Source organism: Herpailurus yagouaroundi, unplaced genomic scaffold (assembly GCF_014898765.1).
Source record: "Herpailurus yagouaroundi ecotype Mexico unplaced genomic scaffold, PumYag 163, whole genome shotgun sequence".
NCBI classification, from domain to species: domain Eukaryota; kingdom Metazoa; phylum Chordata; class Mammalia; order Carnivora; family Felidae; genus Herpailurus; species Herpailurus yagouaroundi.
This window is the reverse complement of record NW_024412404.1, coordinates 12,631,893-12,650,956: the sequence shown is the minus strand read 5'-3', so window position 1 is coordinate 12,650,956 and position 19,064 is coordinate 12,631,893. Positions and strand designations below refer to the sequence as shown.

Genomic DNA, 19,064 nt, shown 5'->3' with positions numbered 1-19,064 from the left:
CGGCCGGTCTGTTCCCCAGAAGGTCCTGTGGGGCCTCAGGGGGGGTTCCAGAGGCCGGGGCAGAGCAGGCAAAGACCAGTTTCTGGCCAGCTACCGACCGCCTGCCACAAACTGCTCTGGCAGCTTCCTCCTCTGCCCGGAGCCCGAAGCTTCTGAACCGCTGCGATGTGTAAGCGTGTGCACGTGTACGGGCACACCCATGCAAACATTGGTGCGTGTGACTTGCCCACGCCCTTCTGCCTTCCCTTTCCCTGACCCGTCACCCCGGGCCGGGCCGAGTCCGGTGTGATGCAGGTGCACAGCCAGGCAGGGCAAGGAGATACGCTGGCAGAACTCGGAGAGCACGGCACAGGGGGCCAGTGGGGAGCACGGGGGCCGGGGCAGAGGCCAGAGCTGGCTGTCAGGGTTTGCTCATCCCTACTTTCTCTCTGAGGGGGAAGAAGTAAAGGCTTGCCGCCTCCCACTCTGAAAGGAGGCTCAGGAAAAACCAAACAACCCTGCAGGGGCAGGACGCACGGGCATCTGGAACCAAGGGACGCCAGTAAAGAAGAATTGAGGAGCACGAAATGGAGTCAGAAGGTCCGGTTCCCCGTCCAGCTTTTCCTTAACTTGCAGTGTGACCTTGGGGCTCCACATACCCTCAGTCTGCTCTTGAGCAAAGTGGGGAGAACGGTAACCGATTCGCACAGCGCTGTCTGGATCCCAGGCACAATCCTAAGCTGTTTACTTACACCACATTTCTGCACACCAGCCTTGCACGGCGGATACTCTCATCATCCCCATTTCACGGAAGGGGGAAGCCCAAGCACAGAGAGGTGAAGTCACTTGCCTAAGGGCACACAGGCGGTAGGTGCCAGAGTCAGGCTTTGAGTCCCGGCAGTCTGCTCCCAGGCTCTTAACCACTGCACAGACTACCTCCTCACCAACCTTGCAGCCTTGTGGGACTGGGGATTCAGTAAAGGACTTTGTTAAAGGTGTGCCCTCAGTGCTTCTCAAAGAGTAGTCTCCAGATTAGCGGCATCAGCATCGCCTGGAGGCTGGTGAGGAATGCAGATTCTCAGGCTCCGCCCCACACCTGCTGAACCAAACCCTGGGGATGGGGTCCCATAACCTGTGTAGCAAGCCTTCCAGAGGATTCCAGTGCACACTGAAGTCTGAGACCCACTGGTGTATACGTTTTCTACCCACAGAATGTTCTTATTCAAGTTCACACTTTTCTGTTTGTAAGCTTAACTTGCTGAAATTAGATGGCTGTTCCCAGCAGCCCAAATCCTGGAGATCATTCCCTCCCTCTCTTCCTCTGGGGTCTCCAAAGGGGCTCCGTCAGCCATTTTGCCTGAGGCCAGCCCCTCCTCATCCGTCCTCCTACCATCCTCCACAAAGAAAAACACAGCCGATGTCCTTTGAGTAATAATAACCCCAGAGCACACGCATCCCTACGGGGCTGACAAGCGTACTTTTGCCCTCCCTGAGATTCTAACTTCATAATAAATAGCAGCCTCCAAGGCGGTCTGTGACTCCGTGGGCATGCACGCACACACACACACACACACACACACACACACACAAACGCGCGCGCACACAGGCAGCTGCCTCAGCAGGCAGTGGTCCATCAAGGGGGTGGGGAAGCCAAGTCCCTCTTGCTTTATGGACCTTCCTGCTTTGACTCTGTCCCTGGGGTGTGGCAGCAGGAGCCGGCCAGCAAGGGTGTGGGTGACGTGCGGGCTCCAGCTGAGACATTCCCTTCTGAACATCCTCCTCCTCCCGCCCTCGGGAGGAAAATTATGACTTTCTCAGGGAGGAGGTCTTTTTATTTTTCGCGTTTTCTCCTCTCCCCTCGTTCGGCACACGGCACTAATTTATGACTATTTTCCCAAGTCCACCGAAGTAAGAGGGTAATGGCTTTCAGCCGTTTGCTTTCTCTCACCTGTCATTCACCGCCGGGTACCTGACAGGACTGCAGACAATGTTCCAATCACAGGGGCTGGATTTTTTTTTTTTTTTTTTTTTTCCCCAGGGAAGCGAAGAATTCATAGTGGCCGTGGGGAGAGTTATTTCACTCCTGGACGGAACGACGTCAGGTAAACAGCTGTAAAAATTCATAACCTGCGGGGCTGCCTCTGGACAGGGGGTGGGCGCATCGCCCACAGCTCAGGCTCCGAGCTGGCCTGGCTGGGGGTCCGGAGAGCCAGGTGGCACTCAGTGACTCAGGCCCTCAGCTCCTATTACGCCCATCAACTCCAGCCTCTGACCTTGAGTAGGTCATAATCTGCTTCTTTGTACCTGAAGCACTCAGCTGCTACCTGGGGAGAACGTTCTTTACCCTCAGGGTCAGAAGGATGATGGCCAGGCACAGACAACAGTGGTCTAGAGCCCAGGGGTTCCCTTGTGGGGGGTCTCCTGTCCCCAGCCCAGTGACAACTGGAAGGCTGCTGAGTCTTGGTGGCTCATGTGAAAAACTGAGATATTCTATACCAGTGCTGTTCGTGGTCTGACCAAATTCGCAATAATAGAAACATTTTCTATCCGTGCTGTCCTGTGCATCCGCGTTGGCTACTGGGGGCTTGAAATGTGACCAGGTGAATGTGAAAGTGAGTTTTATGTTTCTACTTAGATTGTAATTAACAGAAGGGTAAATAACCACACGTCTAGGGGCTACTGCTTGGGACAATGCAGTGTTACACTTTTATGCTTGTAGTATCTCAAACTGACTATAGGTCCTCTTCTGTTATTATGAGGACTAAATGAGAGAATGCATATGGAGTCTGGGCACCTCGTTGGCCCTCTGTAAGTGACAATTCTTATTAACTCTATAGGGCACAGTCAGAAGGACAGGAGGAAGGGGGGATTTGAACTCAGGAGTGTCAGGTTAGAGCAGCACTTTAAGTAACTTACTTTCCCGCCATTGGTTTTCAGTTTAACTGGCGAGGAACTCCAGCTGCCACTGCTGAGGGACACGTGGGACACATGGCCAGGGTCAACAATCAGTTGTCTGGGAGAGGTCCTGTTGCCCTGCACCGTCATCCCCCTCCTCTTCTGTACCCCCGCCCTCCCCCCCCCACCCCCATTCCTCACACTCCTGGCATCACCCAAACCATAAGGAGGAGTCATCTGCCCAGGCTCTGGCAGAGTGGGACTGAGTGGAATTGCTCTTGTCTGAGAAAAGTCCTCATCACAGGCAACTGGTGGGTCTCAGAAGACCCCCGTCTTCTCTGCAGCCAGAGCCTCCAAGAGGTGCAGCAGGACCAGTTGGGGGAATGACTCCTGGACCATCTCTTAAGGCTGTGCAGGCAGGGACTCATGGATAGGCTGCACTGGATTGTTCACTACTTCTGTGACCACGGGCAAGTTCATTGTTCTCTCTGAGCCTCAGTTTCCTCATCAGCTACATAGAGACATAAATGCCTACATGATGGGTGACCATGAAGGTTGAATGCAATAACATGTACAAGGTACCTGGAACCTCATAGGTGCTCAATAAACAGAAGCCATTGTTACTACCATCACTATTATCCCGAGGCAGCAGAGCACACGGGGTAAGAGGCTAGCGGCTGGTGCCATACCACTCAAGTTCAAATACCATCTCCACCCCCGCTCACCAGCTCTATGATCTTGGGCAACTGTCTCCCCGTTTCCCCTTCTATAAAGCGGTAATGATAACAATAGCACCTTCCCCACAGAGTCGTTATAAGGATTAGAAGAGCTTACAGCAATCACTGATACAGAGTTAAGTATTGCATGCATTGGTTGAGTGAAATATTCTGGTGAGGCCTCCTAAGAGGCCCTCCTCGCAAAGAAGCGGCCAATGCAAGAAACCCCAGCAGCCCTGGGTTTTAGTATGTTGATGGCAGGACGCTGGCCAGACGAAGCAAAGGGGCAGGGGATGAGGAACTCACCAGAAGAACTTCAGGCAAAACAGAGCAGTTCTAACATAAAGATGACTTTGACCTCAAGGGTCCTGGCTCTTGGACACCCTGGGGACTTTACACCCACTGGTGCTTGGTCACGAGAGAGTCAACATCCTGGTTTATGGGCAGGAAAACGCTGAGCAGAGCTGGCTGGTAAGAAAATGCGAACTTCCTTCACCTTTGGTCCTGTTTTCCCTGCCACTCGCCCACCTCCCCCAGAGCCAGAGAGGGGAAGCTGAGAAAGGGACTCTCCCAAGGGTGAGAAATAGGGGTAGAAGAGAGGGAGAATAATCCCATCCTCATTCCTCAATATTCTTTTTTTTTTTTAATTTTTTTTTCAATGTTTATTTATTTTTGGGACAGAGAGAGACAGAGCATGAACGGGGGAGGGGCAGAGAGAGAGGGAGACACCGAATCGGAAACAGGCTCCAGGCTCTGAGCCATCAGCCCAGAGCCCGACGCGGGGCTCGAACTCACGGACCGCGAGATCGTGACCTGGCTGAAGTCGGACGCTTAACCGACTGTGCCACCCAGGCGCCCCCTCAATATTCTTTTAATAGCATCAGACTGGACAGAAAATAACTAGAAAGGCAAAGGCAATTCTTGCCAACTGGGTGAGGGCAGGCTGAGGTTAACCAGCCTTGGTGCTGTGCCAGGCTCTGTGCTGGGCAAATGTCACACGTCATATGTCACAGCCCGTATGTCATCCCTCCAAATGAGGGCACCAGGCTGGAGCAGGGACAGCACCCTGGGGCTCCCAGGCAGGCTGTCTGCTTGATGTGGCCCCTGGTCTAATTCCAGAACACAGCCTCCTTATTGCCACTTCTCAAATAGGCTCAGATATTTCTATTTCTGGAGCTCAAAAGCAATGTCACCTTTCTCCTGGCCACGTTTCTAGTCAATAAAGTAGGTAATCCAAGTTGTAAAATATACGTTCTCCTCCCCCACCCTTGCCCCCCCATGACTCGATGAAGCTATTTTCGGTTTTTTTTAATGTTTATTTCTTTTGAGAGAGAGAGAGAAAGAGAGAGAGCAAGTCAGAGATGGGCAGATAGGAGAGGGAGACACAGAATCTGAAGCAGGCTCCAGGCTCTGAGATGTCAGCACAGAGCCCGACGCGGGGCTGGAACTCACAAACCCGCAAGGTCATGACCTGAGGCGAAATCCAACACTCAACCGACTGAGCCCCCCCCCCCCCCCCGGGCATCCCTTAGCTATTTTCATTTTAGATGGACAGAAATGCAGCTGGTAAATATTTTGATTTTCCTAAATTGGCATTTAGGCAAAAGGAGAGGCGTTCACTCTCAGATCTGAGGCTCTCTAAGATGGGAAGTCTTCTAGTTTCCTGCGTCCAAAGAGTGAGGCAGGGACCGGGCCAGGCTCAGGAGGTCCTCAGACTGTCAACATTGCTTTCAGAAAGCACCTGTGCAGGGCACCTGGGTGGCTCAGTCGGTTAAGCGTCCGACTTCGACTCAGGTCATGATCTCATGGCTCTTGAGTTCGAGCCCCACATCGGGCTCTGTGCTGACAGCTCAGAGCCTGGAGTCTGCTTCGGATTCTGTGTCTCCCTCTGTCTCTGCCCCTCCCCTGCTCATGCCCTGTCTCTCTCAAAAATAAATAAGCATTAACAAATTTTAAAAAAGAAAAAGAAAACACCTGTGCATGCAGGGACAGGTGAGGCTCCCCAGGTGGGACAGGAGTCACGATCCCCGCCACTGAGCATCTGGGGGGTGGGGGGCACGCCCTGTGCTCACCGCATCCAGTACCCCCCTCAACAACCATGACAGCTTTGCAAAGTATGCAGGACCAGCCCCATGTTACGGATGAGAAAACTGAGGCTCCCAGAGGTAAAGGATCTACTCGACCCTTTGGCGCACTTGGGGCAGAGCCAGGGCTCAGGGCTCCTTCCTCCACGGCTCACAGGTCCTCACACCATACCGAGAGTCCTCCGCCTACAGCTGGCGACTGATGGCTTGGGTGTGGACTGTGAGGACAGTGGATTCGGTGGCTTCAGAAGCCACCCGCGCCCCCCTCCCCACCTCCTTCTCTGCTCAGGCCCTAAAACACCTGCCCCTTCCACCAGATCACAGCCCCTTGGGCAGGACTCCCTCAAAGCAGCTGGCAGTGGGGGGCACCTGAGGAGGGAAGCAGGTCCCTTCTCCTTAATTGACTGTAAATTGCCCCAGAGCTTTTAATGGAGGCCGTCAGGCGTAATTACCTCGGCTGCCCTGCGGCCACTCTGTGTAAACACCGAAGGCCGGGCTGGGGGCACTGGGAATCTGCATCTCGGCTCTCCTGCGCCTCCCACCTGGGCCCCTCTCAGTTCCCACGTCCGTGCCCCCCCCGAGGAGGAGCCACAGCTGAGGTGTGGAGAGCACAGGTGACGTCCCAGGCAGGGGCCCTGCAACGCAGGCAGGCGGGTGAGGGGCGGTTCTGGGGAGCGCAGCTCCACGTCCACGGGCAGCCGCCCCTGGGGCTGCAGGTCCGGCAGGCCAGACTCAGGAGCCAATTCCAGGGGCCGGGAAGCAACATGGCGAGGGTGGCGGTCTCACAGTGGGGTTTCCAGAACGGCAGTACAATCACCTAAGAATATGTGTAAGATGCAAACTCTCGGGTCCCATCCCCACCGACGGGTAGAATCAGAAACTCAGAGATGTGGCCAGCAATCATGTGCTAACAAGCCCTCCAGGGGGTTCTGAATTGCTGGGGAAACGGAAAGAACGCTAGGAGAGGCCTGCTCTGCTCAGTGTACAAGATGGGGAAACTGAGGCCCGAAGAGCTGAGGGCATTTACGTAAGATCACACAGCTGAAAATGGAACTAAGTGCGCCCCGGGGTGGGGGGTGGGGCGGTGGTCAGACCATCGCCTTCAAACCTTGGCACTGACATTTCAAGGTAGGGCACTAACTTTTCCTCATCTGTGAAGAGGGGACAGCAGTGGTCCCACTGGGTAGTCCAGGGGGTCAGATGCTAAGGAACCTGGCACAGGCTCATCCAAGCACTGCCATCGTACTCTGAGGCCCGTGATGGGACAGGGCACAGAGAAGGGCGAGATCTGAGATATGGACCGTGTTACAAATAATAGAACGCCAGCACTCACCCCTAGCCTCGCCCAGGGCACTGACTACTCACTATTATTGTGCACCCCTGCTGTAGGGGAGTCCCTGCCACCTGAGCTCTCCTGTCCCTGAGCTGTGCCATGTGTCTCCCTTCCGGTTCCTCTGGGCACCCGCCCCTCAGAAAAGGGTTTCCTGATCTGAGGCTGCCGAAGCCTAGGGATGAATGTGCTCTTGTCCCGGGACAGATGCGGAAGTCATTACACATAGGAGGAGTCCCATCCGTGGCCATTGCCCATGCCAGGCTCCAAAGGGGACACCAAGAAAGGAAGGCCATCCCTGTCTGGCTACTGCACCTTCCAGGCAACCTCACCTAACAAGGCCCTAAGACGTGGTCCTTGCTCTCAAAGAGTTTCCAACTTGGTCTATTCCCTGGCTCCAGCCCAGAATACTGAGTTACTGCAGGGCTGGCTGATTAGGACCAATACCCAGTGTGACCAGAGTTGACCTGAGTGGCCGGGACGCCACAAGGGGCTTTGCGCTCCCCGGCCTCGTGCCTTCGTGTGTCAACGCTGAGCAAGGCTGAGCCCACGAGGACACCTCCCCAGTGGTGCACTGAGTCCCCGGACCAAAGACCCACTTTGATCTGCCAGGGAATCTGCCAACCTGCGGAGGTGGTACCCCCGGCAGTGAGGCTGGGCTGCCCCCCAGGGGGTGACAACCTACCAGACATCAAGGAGATCTGTCTGCAGGCTCCAATGCACTCGCCTCCACTCTACCGGGCCCGTGTGAGGAGCCTGAAGCCAGAGGCCACACGGGGACCCAGCAGGTGGGCACCCATGCCGTCACCCCACACCCTGGGGCAGCACGTGATGGACAAGGTGGGAGGGACAATGACCTGCTTGCAAAGAGGGCGAGCAGGGTGCCTGGGTCCCGCTGGCACCACTCGCCAAGGGAGGGGAGACAAACACCACCTCCCTGCCCGTCAGGGTGAGTTATCCCCAACATAGGGTTTCTCTAGAGAGCTCATAAAGCAGCTGATGCGGCGAAGCAGGTCTACACTCAATAATCCCTCCGTCTCACTCCAGTCGGACGCCGGCATATTCATCGTGAATTATCCTTTCCGAAGGCCAAATCAATCCTAGGAAGCGCCGAGGCCCCTGCCGCTGCCCTGCTGCAGGGAAGGAGGTCCGCGTGCAGCGCTGTGACACCGGGGGTGGGGACAGAGAGGCGGACCAGGCACGCCCTCTCCCTCGTCCCAGGGCAGGGGGCCCCAAGGGACCGGGGACCCCTGCATCCACCGGGATACGCAGGCAGGGTGCGGAAGTGAAAGACCGGCCAGAGAGAGTGAGTGAGGAGCCCACAGCAGCCGTGGGGATGGCAGAGTCTCCTCTTCGCCTCCTCTCATCCACTCACCCACAGAGGGTCAAGTGTCACTGACGGAGGGAGAAAGACCTAGGTTTGAATGCGGCGCTGCAACTCTTTTTCAAATATTTATTTTGAGGGAGAGAGGGCGAGAGAGAATGTGCACGTGCGTGCTTGCGCAGGAGCAAGCGAGCGAGCAGGGGAGGGGCAGAGAGAGGGAGGGAGAGAGAAAATCCCGAGCAGTCTCCGTGCTGTCAGCGCAGAGCCCCGACGCTGGGCTTAATCTCACGAGGGGGTGCGGGATCACGACCTGAGCGGAAATCAAGAGTGAGACGCTTAACCGGCTGAGCCACCCGGGCGCTCAAACCCGGCTCTTTAACTTAATGACCATGAGCCTTGGGCAGGTGACAACCTAAGCTTCGGGTTCCTCGTGTGTCAAATGGGCTTAATGACCAACGCCTTTATGGGGTGCTGTGAGGACTAAATGAGCAAGGCCTACAAAACCTTTCTGCAGCAAAGACAGGAGGGTGACCAGGAGGGAGAAGGTGGGCAAAATCTGTCCTGAGTCAGAGGGCTGGCCACAGGAGCTAGGGTCTCCGGAATCACTCGGGGGCAGGCCTCTGTCTGCAGGCCCGGGCAGCTGTCAGAAGAAGTCAGGCTGACGCCAGGAGCTGGGCAGACCAGAACGAATAGGGGGCAACAGTAGGAGGCAGACATCCCATCAGCAGGAGGGTGGCACTCATGGCCTGAGTCGAAACCAAGAGTCAGACGCTTAACTGACGGAGCCACCCAGGTGCCCCTCTTCCCCAGTCATTTTTTAGCAATAGACCCAACTCTGTGTCGTGTGCCCGGCAAGGATTAGCATCTGTTGAGTAATGCCAGGAAGAGAGGCCTGGACAGGGAAACGGACTTGCCTAAGCTCATTCGAATGCACGAGCAGAGCCCGCCTGGGACCCAGGCTCCGGCCCCGGTCCTAGGCCTGCGTGCCCAGACCGAGCCATGCTGGCCACTCTCCTCTCCCTGAAGCCGTTGTACCTTCACCCTATGTGGACCCTTGGCCACTGAGACCTGTTCCTGGGTGACAGACTGAGGAAAGGCCCACATAATCCTGAGAGGTAGCACAGTGGGGGATCAAGCGTGGACGTCGGACGGTGAACTCTTAGGGTGCAAATCCTGACTTGGTTGTGGGAGCCTGGGTAGCTTGCCTGACCTCCCTGAGTCTATACCCTGGGGGTCATGATAGGACAAACTTCCCATCACTGCTGCAAGGAGTCAATGAGACCACGCAGGTGACCTAACTAGTTAAGACACAAGTACTAAATATTATTCTTTCTATTTTAACCACAACGACCTATTTCTGCTGTCCAAGAAACAACACAAACTGCTTTTTCCACGGCTGGTCAGCCTATTCTGTCACCTCCTGAAATGCCTCTCCTCTGGCTTCAGCCTCTTAAAACCCTTACCGCCACCTTTGCTATAAAGCCTTCTCTGTCCCTGAGTCCGGAATGAATTCTTTCCCACTCTGAGCGTTGACAGCATCTGTAGCTCCTGCCTCCCGCTTGCCTGGGGCGGACCAGGCACTGGTCGTCGGCCCCCTCCTCCACTCCAAATGGGGGCTCCTTCAAAGCAATGACCCGCACACAGAATCCCAAAGTTGTGGTTAAGTACACAGGCCTGGGGTCAGGCAAGTTCAAGCCCAATCTCCAGCCTAGATAAGCTGTGTGATCCTGTGCGGGTTGCTTATCCTTCACTAGCCCCTGCCCCCTCATCTGTAAGATGGGGTTACACAGCCCACCTTCTGGGGTTGCTATAAGGATTCGATGAGTCACATGTATGAAGAGCTTACCTGGACACAGCGTAGTAAAAGACAGTTGCCATTTCGCCATTTATCTTGAATGTGCATGTCCCTACCCTACCCCCTAGCACAGCCCGGTACAGGTGCCCAGGGCAGGCCATTAACAGCCTGCCCACACGACAGGTGGGCACATCGTCATTATCGTTAGTGTTATTATGGCAACATCCAAACCACCCGGCCCACCCCACCTATGTGTTGTGGTACAGTCCATCCGTAGCTGCCACGGGTCCCAGATGTGACCAGGCAGGGGTCTCGCCGGAGTGGCTGCAGATCACAAGGTTCCCCACAAGGGCACACCCTCGGAGGGCCTAGGCTGCCCTGGAGAAAGACAGAGAGGAGGCGAGGCCACAGAAGCAGCCAGCCCCTTCCAGAGATCCTGTGATCATCCCCGGCTCCTAGAAGGAATAGTAAAATCCTTGCGCTGAGGTCACCAAGAACCCAGGGCCCTGGGCTCCTCGGTCCCAGGATCTGATCATCTGGACAGACAGTGGGTCACCTCCTTCCCTCCAAAATCTCACACCACACCCTCCTCCAATGGCAGCAGCCCCAGGGAGCCTCTGGACCACCTCACATTCCCTCTTGAAGCACTCTACCCCAGACCGAGACAGCTGTGAGGCCCCTGCAGCCCCTTCTCCAAACCTCAAGTCCCACGCTCACAGCTCACCAACCTGGGAGGGTGCCCCTTCGTCCCCACTGTCTACCTGTGGCCCTAACTTCACCCACAGATAATTATTTGCCCTCAGCATTTATTCTCATCTAACACGCTGTGTATTTTCTGTGCTGTTAGGAGCTACCGGGCTCCGCTGCCTCCACGCGGGTGGTTGGCACAAAGGCCCACACCACCCTCCGAGCACACGCTCCACTGATGTCTGGGAGCCCCTCACTGGCCTCCCCACGTCACCCCGCTGAGGCTTTGCCTCCAGCCCTTGCCAGGGAACTGCTCTGGGGGACCGTGACCCCCTCTCCTGCACGTCAGTCCGAAGGAACCCTTTGGTTAAGAGAAAAAAAAACAACAACATTCTCACTCCGTGATGTCTTCATCCTCTCCTGAGACGGGAGCTCTTCCCTTTACAGAAAGGGGGAGGGGCACAGGACCAGGGACAGCTCCCTCCAGGACCCTAGGTACAGAGAATCGGCCCGGGGAAGGCCAAAACACCTCCCAGATTCCCCTCTTACCCAGGCCTGTCCACGGCTGCTCCGGAGCCCCGTGCCCGGAGCTCTGGCCCTCCCTGAACGGCTGCTGCCCGCACTCACACCAGCCCTCCCGCATCGGCTCCCTGCCTGGTAGGGGACTCCCTGCGGGGAGCCGTCCAAGCGCTCGCAGGCTCCCCGCTCCTCCGTCTACTGAGACGGCTAACGTGGGGTCGGCCCACCTGGAAACTGTTCTCCCCGGGTCCAGACGGAACAGCTGGGCACTGATGGGGTTTGCAGGAAAATTAATCAGCGCCGACTGGCCGCGGTGCCAGGCGCTGCCTGGGCCCGATCCGTCCTAATGAATCCCGAGCTCCCGCCTTAATGACTCCAGACAAGACTAATTTAGTGGCGCAGGTGATTAGCGTGGGCATTAGCACCTGAATTGTGACTCAGGATGCTTTTGGCGGTAGTGAGGGGTCTGCCGGGGGCGGGGGCTGGGGGCTGGGGGGGGAGGCGGCTCCACGGGCACTGACCTTGGCGACATATGGAGGGTCCAGGAGCCCAGGGGAGGGGGCTCAACAAGACATCCAGCATCCACGGGCCCTCCTGCTTTCATTCGCCCCCCTATACTCGTTCAGTGTCTGCCGAGACTCCCTCTGTAGGGGGCGCCGTGCTTGGCGCAGAGCACATGCAGACTCAGCTTGCCCAGCTATGAAATGGAGACGGTGCCGCCTCTCGGAGACTCACTGTGAGGTCTGTAGGAGGCCAGGCATTGAGAACCCTTCACAGAGGCCCTGGCAGGAGGCTGGCAGTCAATAAATGCTCGCTCATATTACCACTCTACAATCTTCTATTATACATAAATGCTAAAATGCTAATTAATTGGAATGTCGATATTAATAAAAGGAGTGAGCAAAAATGAGCAGCTGCTGAGGAGTTACACACCAACAACCCGGCTAGAACTCGCTCAGAGCTTTCACAGGGGCGAATACAAAGCAGAGGGAGGGTGGGGGCCTCAGAGCAGGTGACATCTGAGCTACGCCTTGAAAGATGAGTAGGAATTCACCAGGCAGGAAGGGGAAAGAGCTTTCCCTGCCGAGGCACCAGCATGGCAAAGGTGTGGGGAGACAGAGGTGAGGTACTGGGGTGCTGAGAGGGTCCCCGTGACTAGAGATCAGGGTGTGAGTGGCAGGTGACAGGCCGTGATGAAGAGTTCTCCCTCCTCCCTCTAGGCACCTGGGAGGCTCTTGGCTGGCAGTGTCTAGAACTGGGATGGAAGGAAGGACGTTGGTGCCCAGCCCCAAGGGACACTGTCCCCCTCCAGGGGCTCAGGAGCCAAGGCAGGTGGACTAGATGTCCTCCGCCCCTCACAGAGCGCCTCGGTCAGCTTGGTGTCTCCACACCAGACCTCCCACTGCTGCTGCTCCTGTGACTCCCTGCGGGTCCCTAGCAAACACACCATATGCAGCCCCGGCAGGCAGCTGGGGTGATCAAAACACGACCCCTGGCACGGCGTGGGCCTCGTCATTCACAAGCACAGGCACGTACGGTGTCCATGCCATCTGGGGCACGTGCTCTCCCGGGCCCACTTCCTGGGCAGCCATCCCCGTCATCACCGACAGCTCGCTCCTGACACCCTCGGGAGCGGAGCGCCTGGCCTGAGACCGCAGGAAGGAGGGTGCACAGGCACGGAGCCAGTGGGAACATTCCCCACATGCCCATACGCTCCAGACCTCACTCCTTCCCCAAGACACCCCGGGCCCCAGGCACAAGCCAGGGCCGGAGCTGGGCCCTGGGGACACAAAGGTGGTCCAGGCCACCTGGGCGCATTCACAGTGCAAGAGGGGAGGCAGATGAGAACTGAGCCACACTAGCACTGTGACAGGGACCAACAGAGAGGAAAGAAAGCAAAGGAAGCAGCACTCGAACCCTGCCTGGAGAAACCCAGGAAGGTCACACGGAGGAGGCAGCCATCAGAACGGACTTGACCGACCAGCGGAGGCTCGCCACCTTCCAGGCAGCAGGAGCGGCAAGTGCAAGGCTGAGGTAGGAACCCGCCTCTCACGCTCACGGAACCGCAGGGAGGCCAGTGTGGCTGGAGGGGAGCAAGCATGGGGGAGCGGAGGAGACGAGGTCTGACACGTAGCCAGACAGCCGACAGCCTTCGTGCCACTCTCATTCCAAGTGGGGCGGGGGACTTGAGCACACCTCATGACAGGCTCTGTCTCAGGACCCCTGACCGCTCGGCTGCGGGGATGAGAGAAGGCTTCAGCGGGGTGAGGGGGCAGGGAGACCACTGCGACCATCAGGAAGCTGCTAGAGAATCCAGGCCTGCACCGCAGTGGCGGGAGCAGAAGGGGCGAGAAGCGAGAAGATTCTGGAAAGCTTTTGAAGATGGCACCAACAGGATTTGCCGATGAATCGGAAGTGAGGTGAGGGAGAGAGGGAAGAGACAGGGACGACCCCGAGTTTTTGGCCTGGGCAACTGGTGTTTGAGGCAGGTGGTGCAGCTGCAACTGAGCCGGGCAAGGCTGTAGGGCAAGCAGGGCCTGGGGGAAGGGCAGGAGTCCAGCCTGGATGCACAGAGGCTGAGAGCCCTGCAGACACCCAAGTAGAAATGCTGAGCACAGAGGCAGACACACAAGTCTGGAACGTCCTCCACAAGGAGGCCCGGGAAGGAGGTAGCAGCCTCCGACTTGTCAGCACACGACAGGACCTGAAGCCGCGAGACCAGAGTTGATGGCCACGGGGCTAGAACACGGACGGGGAAGGCACACAGGAGCTGGGCCTGGGGCCCTGCAACACTCAGGGGTGCAGGAGGTGTGGAGAAGCTGGCAAAGGGAGCTGAGAAGGCACAGCCAGAGAGCCAATGCCCTGGAAGAGAAAAAGACCGACTGTCAGAAGGCCACAGGTCTGAGAATTAAGGACTGGCTTCAGCCACCGGGAGGTCGTTGGTGACCTTGACGTGGGCCATACTGGTGAGTGTCTGGAGTGGATTCGGGAGGTCACCTGGAGATAGCACCCAGGAAGTGTCCCTCCCTCGGATGCCGGTGCCACGCGGTCATTTACTGCTGACAGCCAAGGCCACGGTGTGGGCGATGCCACCGGCCCGACCGGGCACCGAGTCCTTGATCTGCCCTTGCTCTGCCCCTCCCCGGCCAGCTCAGCTGCCAACGATGGGCGTTCGTGTCTAGAGTAAGACACACAGGGACAAGGGGGCCCTGAATGTTAACAGGCAGGGCTCCGTAATGACTTCATTTTGCTCCTGTCTTCTCCGGCTGGGAGATGGTCCTCAAAGAGAACATCAGGCAGAGGGAATTGGAACCAGAGATGGGTGAGGAGATAGAGTGACACGACGCGTAGCCTCCGCGAGGGATCTGGGGCGGCTGGGCTGTGCCCTCCCCCTCTGCTCCCCAGCACACGGCTGCTGGCCCGCCGGCCGAAACCGAGGTGACAGCATAAAGAATGGAAAGGCTCGGAAGGTTTGGGGTGAATCTAAGACCCAATCTCTAGCTCAGGAGAGAACATTTGCAGAAACCACACACTAACAGCCCACAGCCAACTCTACCTCCGGAACCTTAAGAGGAATTTGGAAAACACATTGATGAACACACTTTGTACCCTACCTTGAGCAGTCAACAAACATAGTTTTTATGATTGTATATATTATACATATACAGTATATCATATATTATTATTATCATTATTCTGAAAGGCTCCAGTGGTCTGAATTAGGCTCAATGGGTGGGAGTTCCAGGGACAGATTTCATATTCCTATTAGGAAGGATTTTTCATTCCCAGAACCATCCCGTAGCACGAAAACGAACTGTCTTCCGGGATCATGAGCTCCCCACCGTCGGGCACTGAGCAGAAGCCAGATAATCAGCACCCAAGCTGGAAGTTGGTCTGCCCACAGCTCTGACCTCCTGCCGCTTTCAGACTGGCTTGGGCTCTGCCTCCAGCCATCGATAGTGACCTTCCCTAGACCCAGCTCCTCTGTGCACCTGTCTCTCCCCTCCACAGCCCATGGCGGGCAGGACAGCTCAACCAGTCATCTCCAGGCCACACACAGGCTCCCCGTTCACTAACAAACCATTCCAGGCATGGAATCCAGAGAGGGGCCCATTCCGTCCCCATTTTACAGGCTGAAACATTGAGGTTCAGAAAGCAAAGGGCCAGTGAGAACCAAGCCTCCAAGCCAAGTCTCTAGGCCACCCCATTCCACATGGCAAGCAAAGGGCCAGCCCCTTGGACAAACTGTTTCAACCCTCACCCTCGCCCTGGCCTCTGCTGGTCTGAGGCCTGCACCCCACCACATCCATGTGAGTTCACATCAACCTCTGAATGGCCCAGGGCCACACAGGTGACAGCACACAGTGGACACCTCCAGGCCTGTTATCTGAGGGCCTGGGCCGCCCAAGATGGGCCCAATGCCCTCTCATTGGTGAGATAGGAGGTAAGGCCCAGAGAGGGGCAGTGCTGTGCCCAAGGCCACACAGTGAAGAACAAAAACGAAGTTCATGACTTTCAGGCCAGAGTTTGCTGTTCTATCCTGATGCAACACGAAGGGGGGAAGCCAGGAAGGTGTGGGCCAACTCAGCACCAGCCCCTGCCCGGAGAGCCGAACAGAGCTGTCTTCAGCTCACTGAGCCCTCTCTCGTTCCTAAGGTCCCCTAGTGCCAGGGATCAATCCCCACGGCACCAGATCGACGGCCCTGCTGTGACTGCCAAGTGCAGGCTTAATGGGGCCACGTCCTAGGAGTTGCTCCCGGAAGCCGATCGATGCTTAGCATTTGCAGAACGCGTTTGCGGAACCGGAGCCAAAAGTAACTAGAGCAGGGCCTGCGGGAGGGCTCGCTGGGAGTGGGGGCATCCAGCCTGGGGCTTATCACCATCAGCACTGGCCAAGCAATACCCACTCCACCCCACCGCGTTCCCTGCACCACAGGCCTCTGAGAACGCCACACTCGGGGCTGAGCAGGGTCACAGATAGGGTGTCACAGCCAGCACCGCTCACCTGAGGGCGGCCTTCGCCTCGCCCCGCCAGCAGCCCCGTCAGTTAACGGCTGGCCACGCCTCTGCCTCAATGGTCCCCCCTGTCCCAGATATAGTCCCTCCACCACAGAGCAATCCCTGGGAGGCTGAGGTTAGCACAGACACTTCTAGGGGCGCCTGGGTGGCTCAGTCGGTTGAGCATCTGACTTCGGCTCAGGTCACCATCTTGAGGTTCTTGAGTTCGAGCCCCATGTCGGGCTCTGTGCTGACAGCTCGGAGCCTGGAGCCTGCTTCGGATTCTGCGTCTCCCTCTCTCTCTGCCCCTCCCCTGCTTACTCTCTCTCTCTCTCTCTCTCTCTCTCTCTCAAAAATAAATAAACATTAAAAAATGTTAAAAAATAAAAAGAACTGACACTTGTAAAAACCAGCTGTAGGAAACAGTATGTGAAGAAACAGAAAGGGAGTCTTTTGGGACTCTGCTCAAGGGCCACCACTTCCCCAAAACCTCTCCGGCTTCCTCCTGCCTCTGCTCTGTCCCCAGAAGAACACACCTTCCTCCTTCAAGGCCCCACTGGAACTTAACCGGACATCCAACCCGGCCCCCATCACCCCAACATCGACTTCTTTATCTTTCTGTCGGATTCCTCTCTGGGTGCATGGCAGTTAGGCCTGGCACAGAGGGTGCACCCCTCTATAGCTGATGGACTGATGGGTGAACCGGGAGAGCCTCTACTGATGACAAGGCTGCTAATGTTCATTCATTTCTCGAACCACATATACTAGGCAGCTACTCTCCTACCTCCACACCAGCCCCATGCGAGGCCTGGGTTTGGGGAGAACCCCCAGATGAATCCAGAAGCCCACGCACGTGCCCTGAAGCTCAGCAGCATCCCCGGGAGTTCTTGGGGTCCCCCCCCCCCCCCCCCCCCCCCACCAGGAGTTAAGCTAAGCCTGACGAAGAGGCAGACAGAGAGGCGGGCAGCCTCCTTCTCGGAGGAGCCTTTAAGCACCTACACCCACAAATCCAGCCTTGCAGCACTGATCCAAGGGAGGCTGTGAATCACCAAAGGAGTTGCAACTTTCCCCAGGGCCCCCCCCCCAACCCCATGGGTCCTAGAAAGGAGCAATTGGACTGTGGGGACAATCCCCACAACAGTCAGAAACACCTGCTATACTCCGCAGCCACCTGCAAAAAAGCTTCCACCAGGATGGAAGGAAAGGTCTCTCCAGGGGTTGCCGTCCTGGTCGCACACACAGCAGGGGAGAGGCCGGGGCCTGCTGAGGCTCCCCTCATCAAGCAGAGATGTCTATGAAGAATTTTGCATCTTCTCTATCACACATCTACCTTTGGTTTTACGTAAGAGAGTGTTTAAAATGACCTCTGCGTTAAATGCCTTCACACCCCTCCCCTCTCTCCATGCCATCTTGCTTCATTTCCAAGGACAAGCGACGCTCCAGAAAGAAGCACCACACTGGCCCTGAGCCCCGCCCGCAGACCCACGGAGGAGGCAGACCTGAGTTTAAGAAGCCCCAGATGACGGGCATTTTCCCTAAGATGACACGGACAAGAATGAGGACAAGGGAGGGAGTGTGGGGGGAGGCAGGAGGGGCCTCTCACAGGAATGAGGGTCTTCCCATCAGTGCAGCTGCACTTCCCGAGAACCTTCTGGTCCCCGGAGCCGAGCGAAGGCCACAGGGCTATGTGTGCACATCTCCAGCCACAGGCATAGAGGCCAGGCCCTCAGGAAGGGGATCATGAGGACAGAGCTGGGTAATGAGGTGACTCAAGCTGGGGTGTGAGGGATGTTTGTGATCACCTCCAAAATAGGTAATTGTTCCCCTAATGACAAAAACAGGCAGACTCATTGCGGAAAACTTGGTGATCACGGAAAAGTGCAAAAGGCTACAAAACAAACTCTGTGACAGTTGCCAACTTCAAGTTTGCCCAAAGAAGAGGAGCAAGCCATCTTGTAGAACAGAAGTGGAGGAAGTCACGCATCTTGGGCTCAATGTGATAACTCCTTGGGCACTTGGAGCCCCCCCGTGTGGGAAGGGACAGCCCTGGGAAGGACTGAGTGCCCCATCCCCAAGGAGAGGCCATACACACCCCCATGAGGGACACCACGGAAGAGGTTCCAATAATTGGTAGAAGATGGCCTCAATCTCTAAGATCACCTTCGCTTGTGGGAAGGGAAGCCCACCCTATGCCACCCGGCATGCCCACCAGCCCTTGTGCCAACTCACCCACGGGCGTGTCCTCGCTGATGAGCAGGTACGTGTCAAAGAAGTGGTTGGTGAAGAAGGGCAGTCGGTTCACCTGGCCTGGAAGTCAGAGGACAAGAGTGTCAGTCAAGGACCTTATGCCATAGCTTCTGCAAGGGAGACACAGAGTAGGGGTTGCAGAGGGCACTGAGCTTGCGTCCAGTGCCATGGCCACCTTCCCAGGACCTCAGCGAGTCACTGTCCTGCTTCTGGGTAAATGGGGAATAATGCCAGTAGGGAGGTCGTACGGCGAGAGAGGCCACCAGCCCCACATGGCTAATGAGTCCTGGGACATGATGAAGCATAAAATACACGCAGGATTTCAAAGGCTTTATATGAAAACATGGGTGTAAAATATCTCATTAACCTTTTATATTGAACATGGGTTGAAATGAAAATATTGTGGATATATTGGGTTAAACTTATTATTAAAATGTGTTTCTTGGGGCGCCTGGGTGGCTCAGTCGGTTGGGCGTCCGACTTTGGCTCA

General features: G+C 56.4%; 1 protein-coding gene across 9 annotated transcripts in view; it reads right to left on the bottom strand.

The window, feature by feature from the left end:
- CDH23 (cadherin related 23) overlaps positions 1 to 19,064 on the bottom strand; it is a 420,227-nt gene that overhangs the window by 344,094 nt on the left and 57,069 nt on the right. For all 9 annotated transcript variants that reach the window (XM_040485294.1, XM_040485295.1, XM_040485296.1 and 6 more), the window contains exon 3: positions 18,557 to 18,634. In XM_040485294.1, the coding sequence (XP_040341228.1) occupies positions 18,557 to 18,634 (78 nt within the window). The remainder of the gene's footprint in view (positions 1 to 18,556; positions 18,635 to 19,064) is intronic.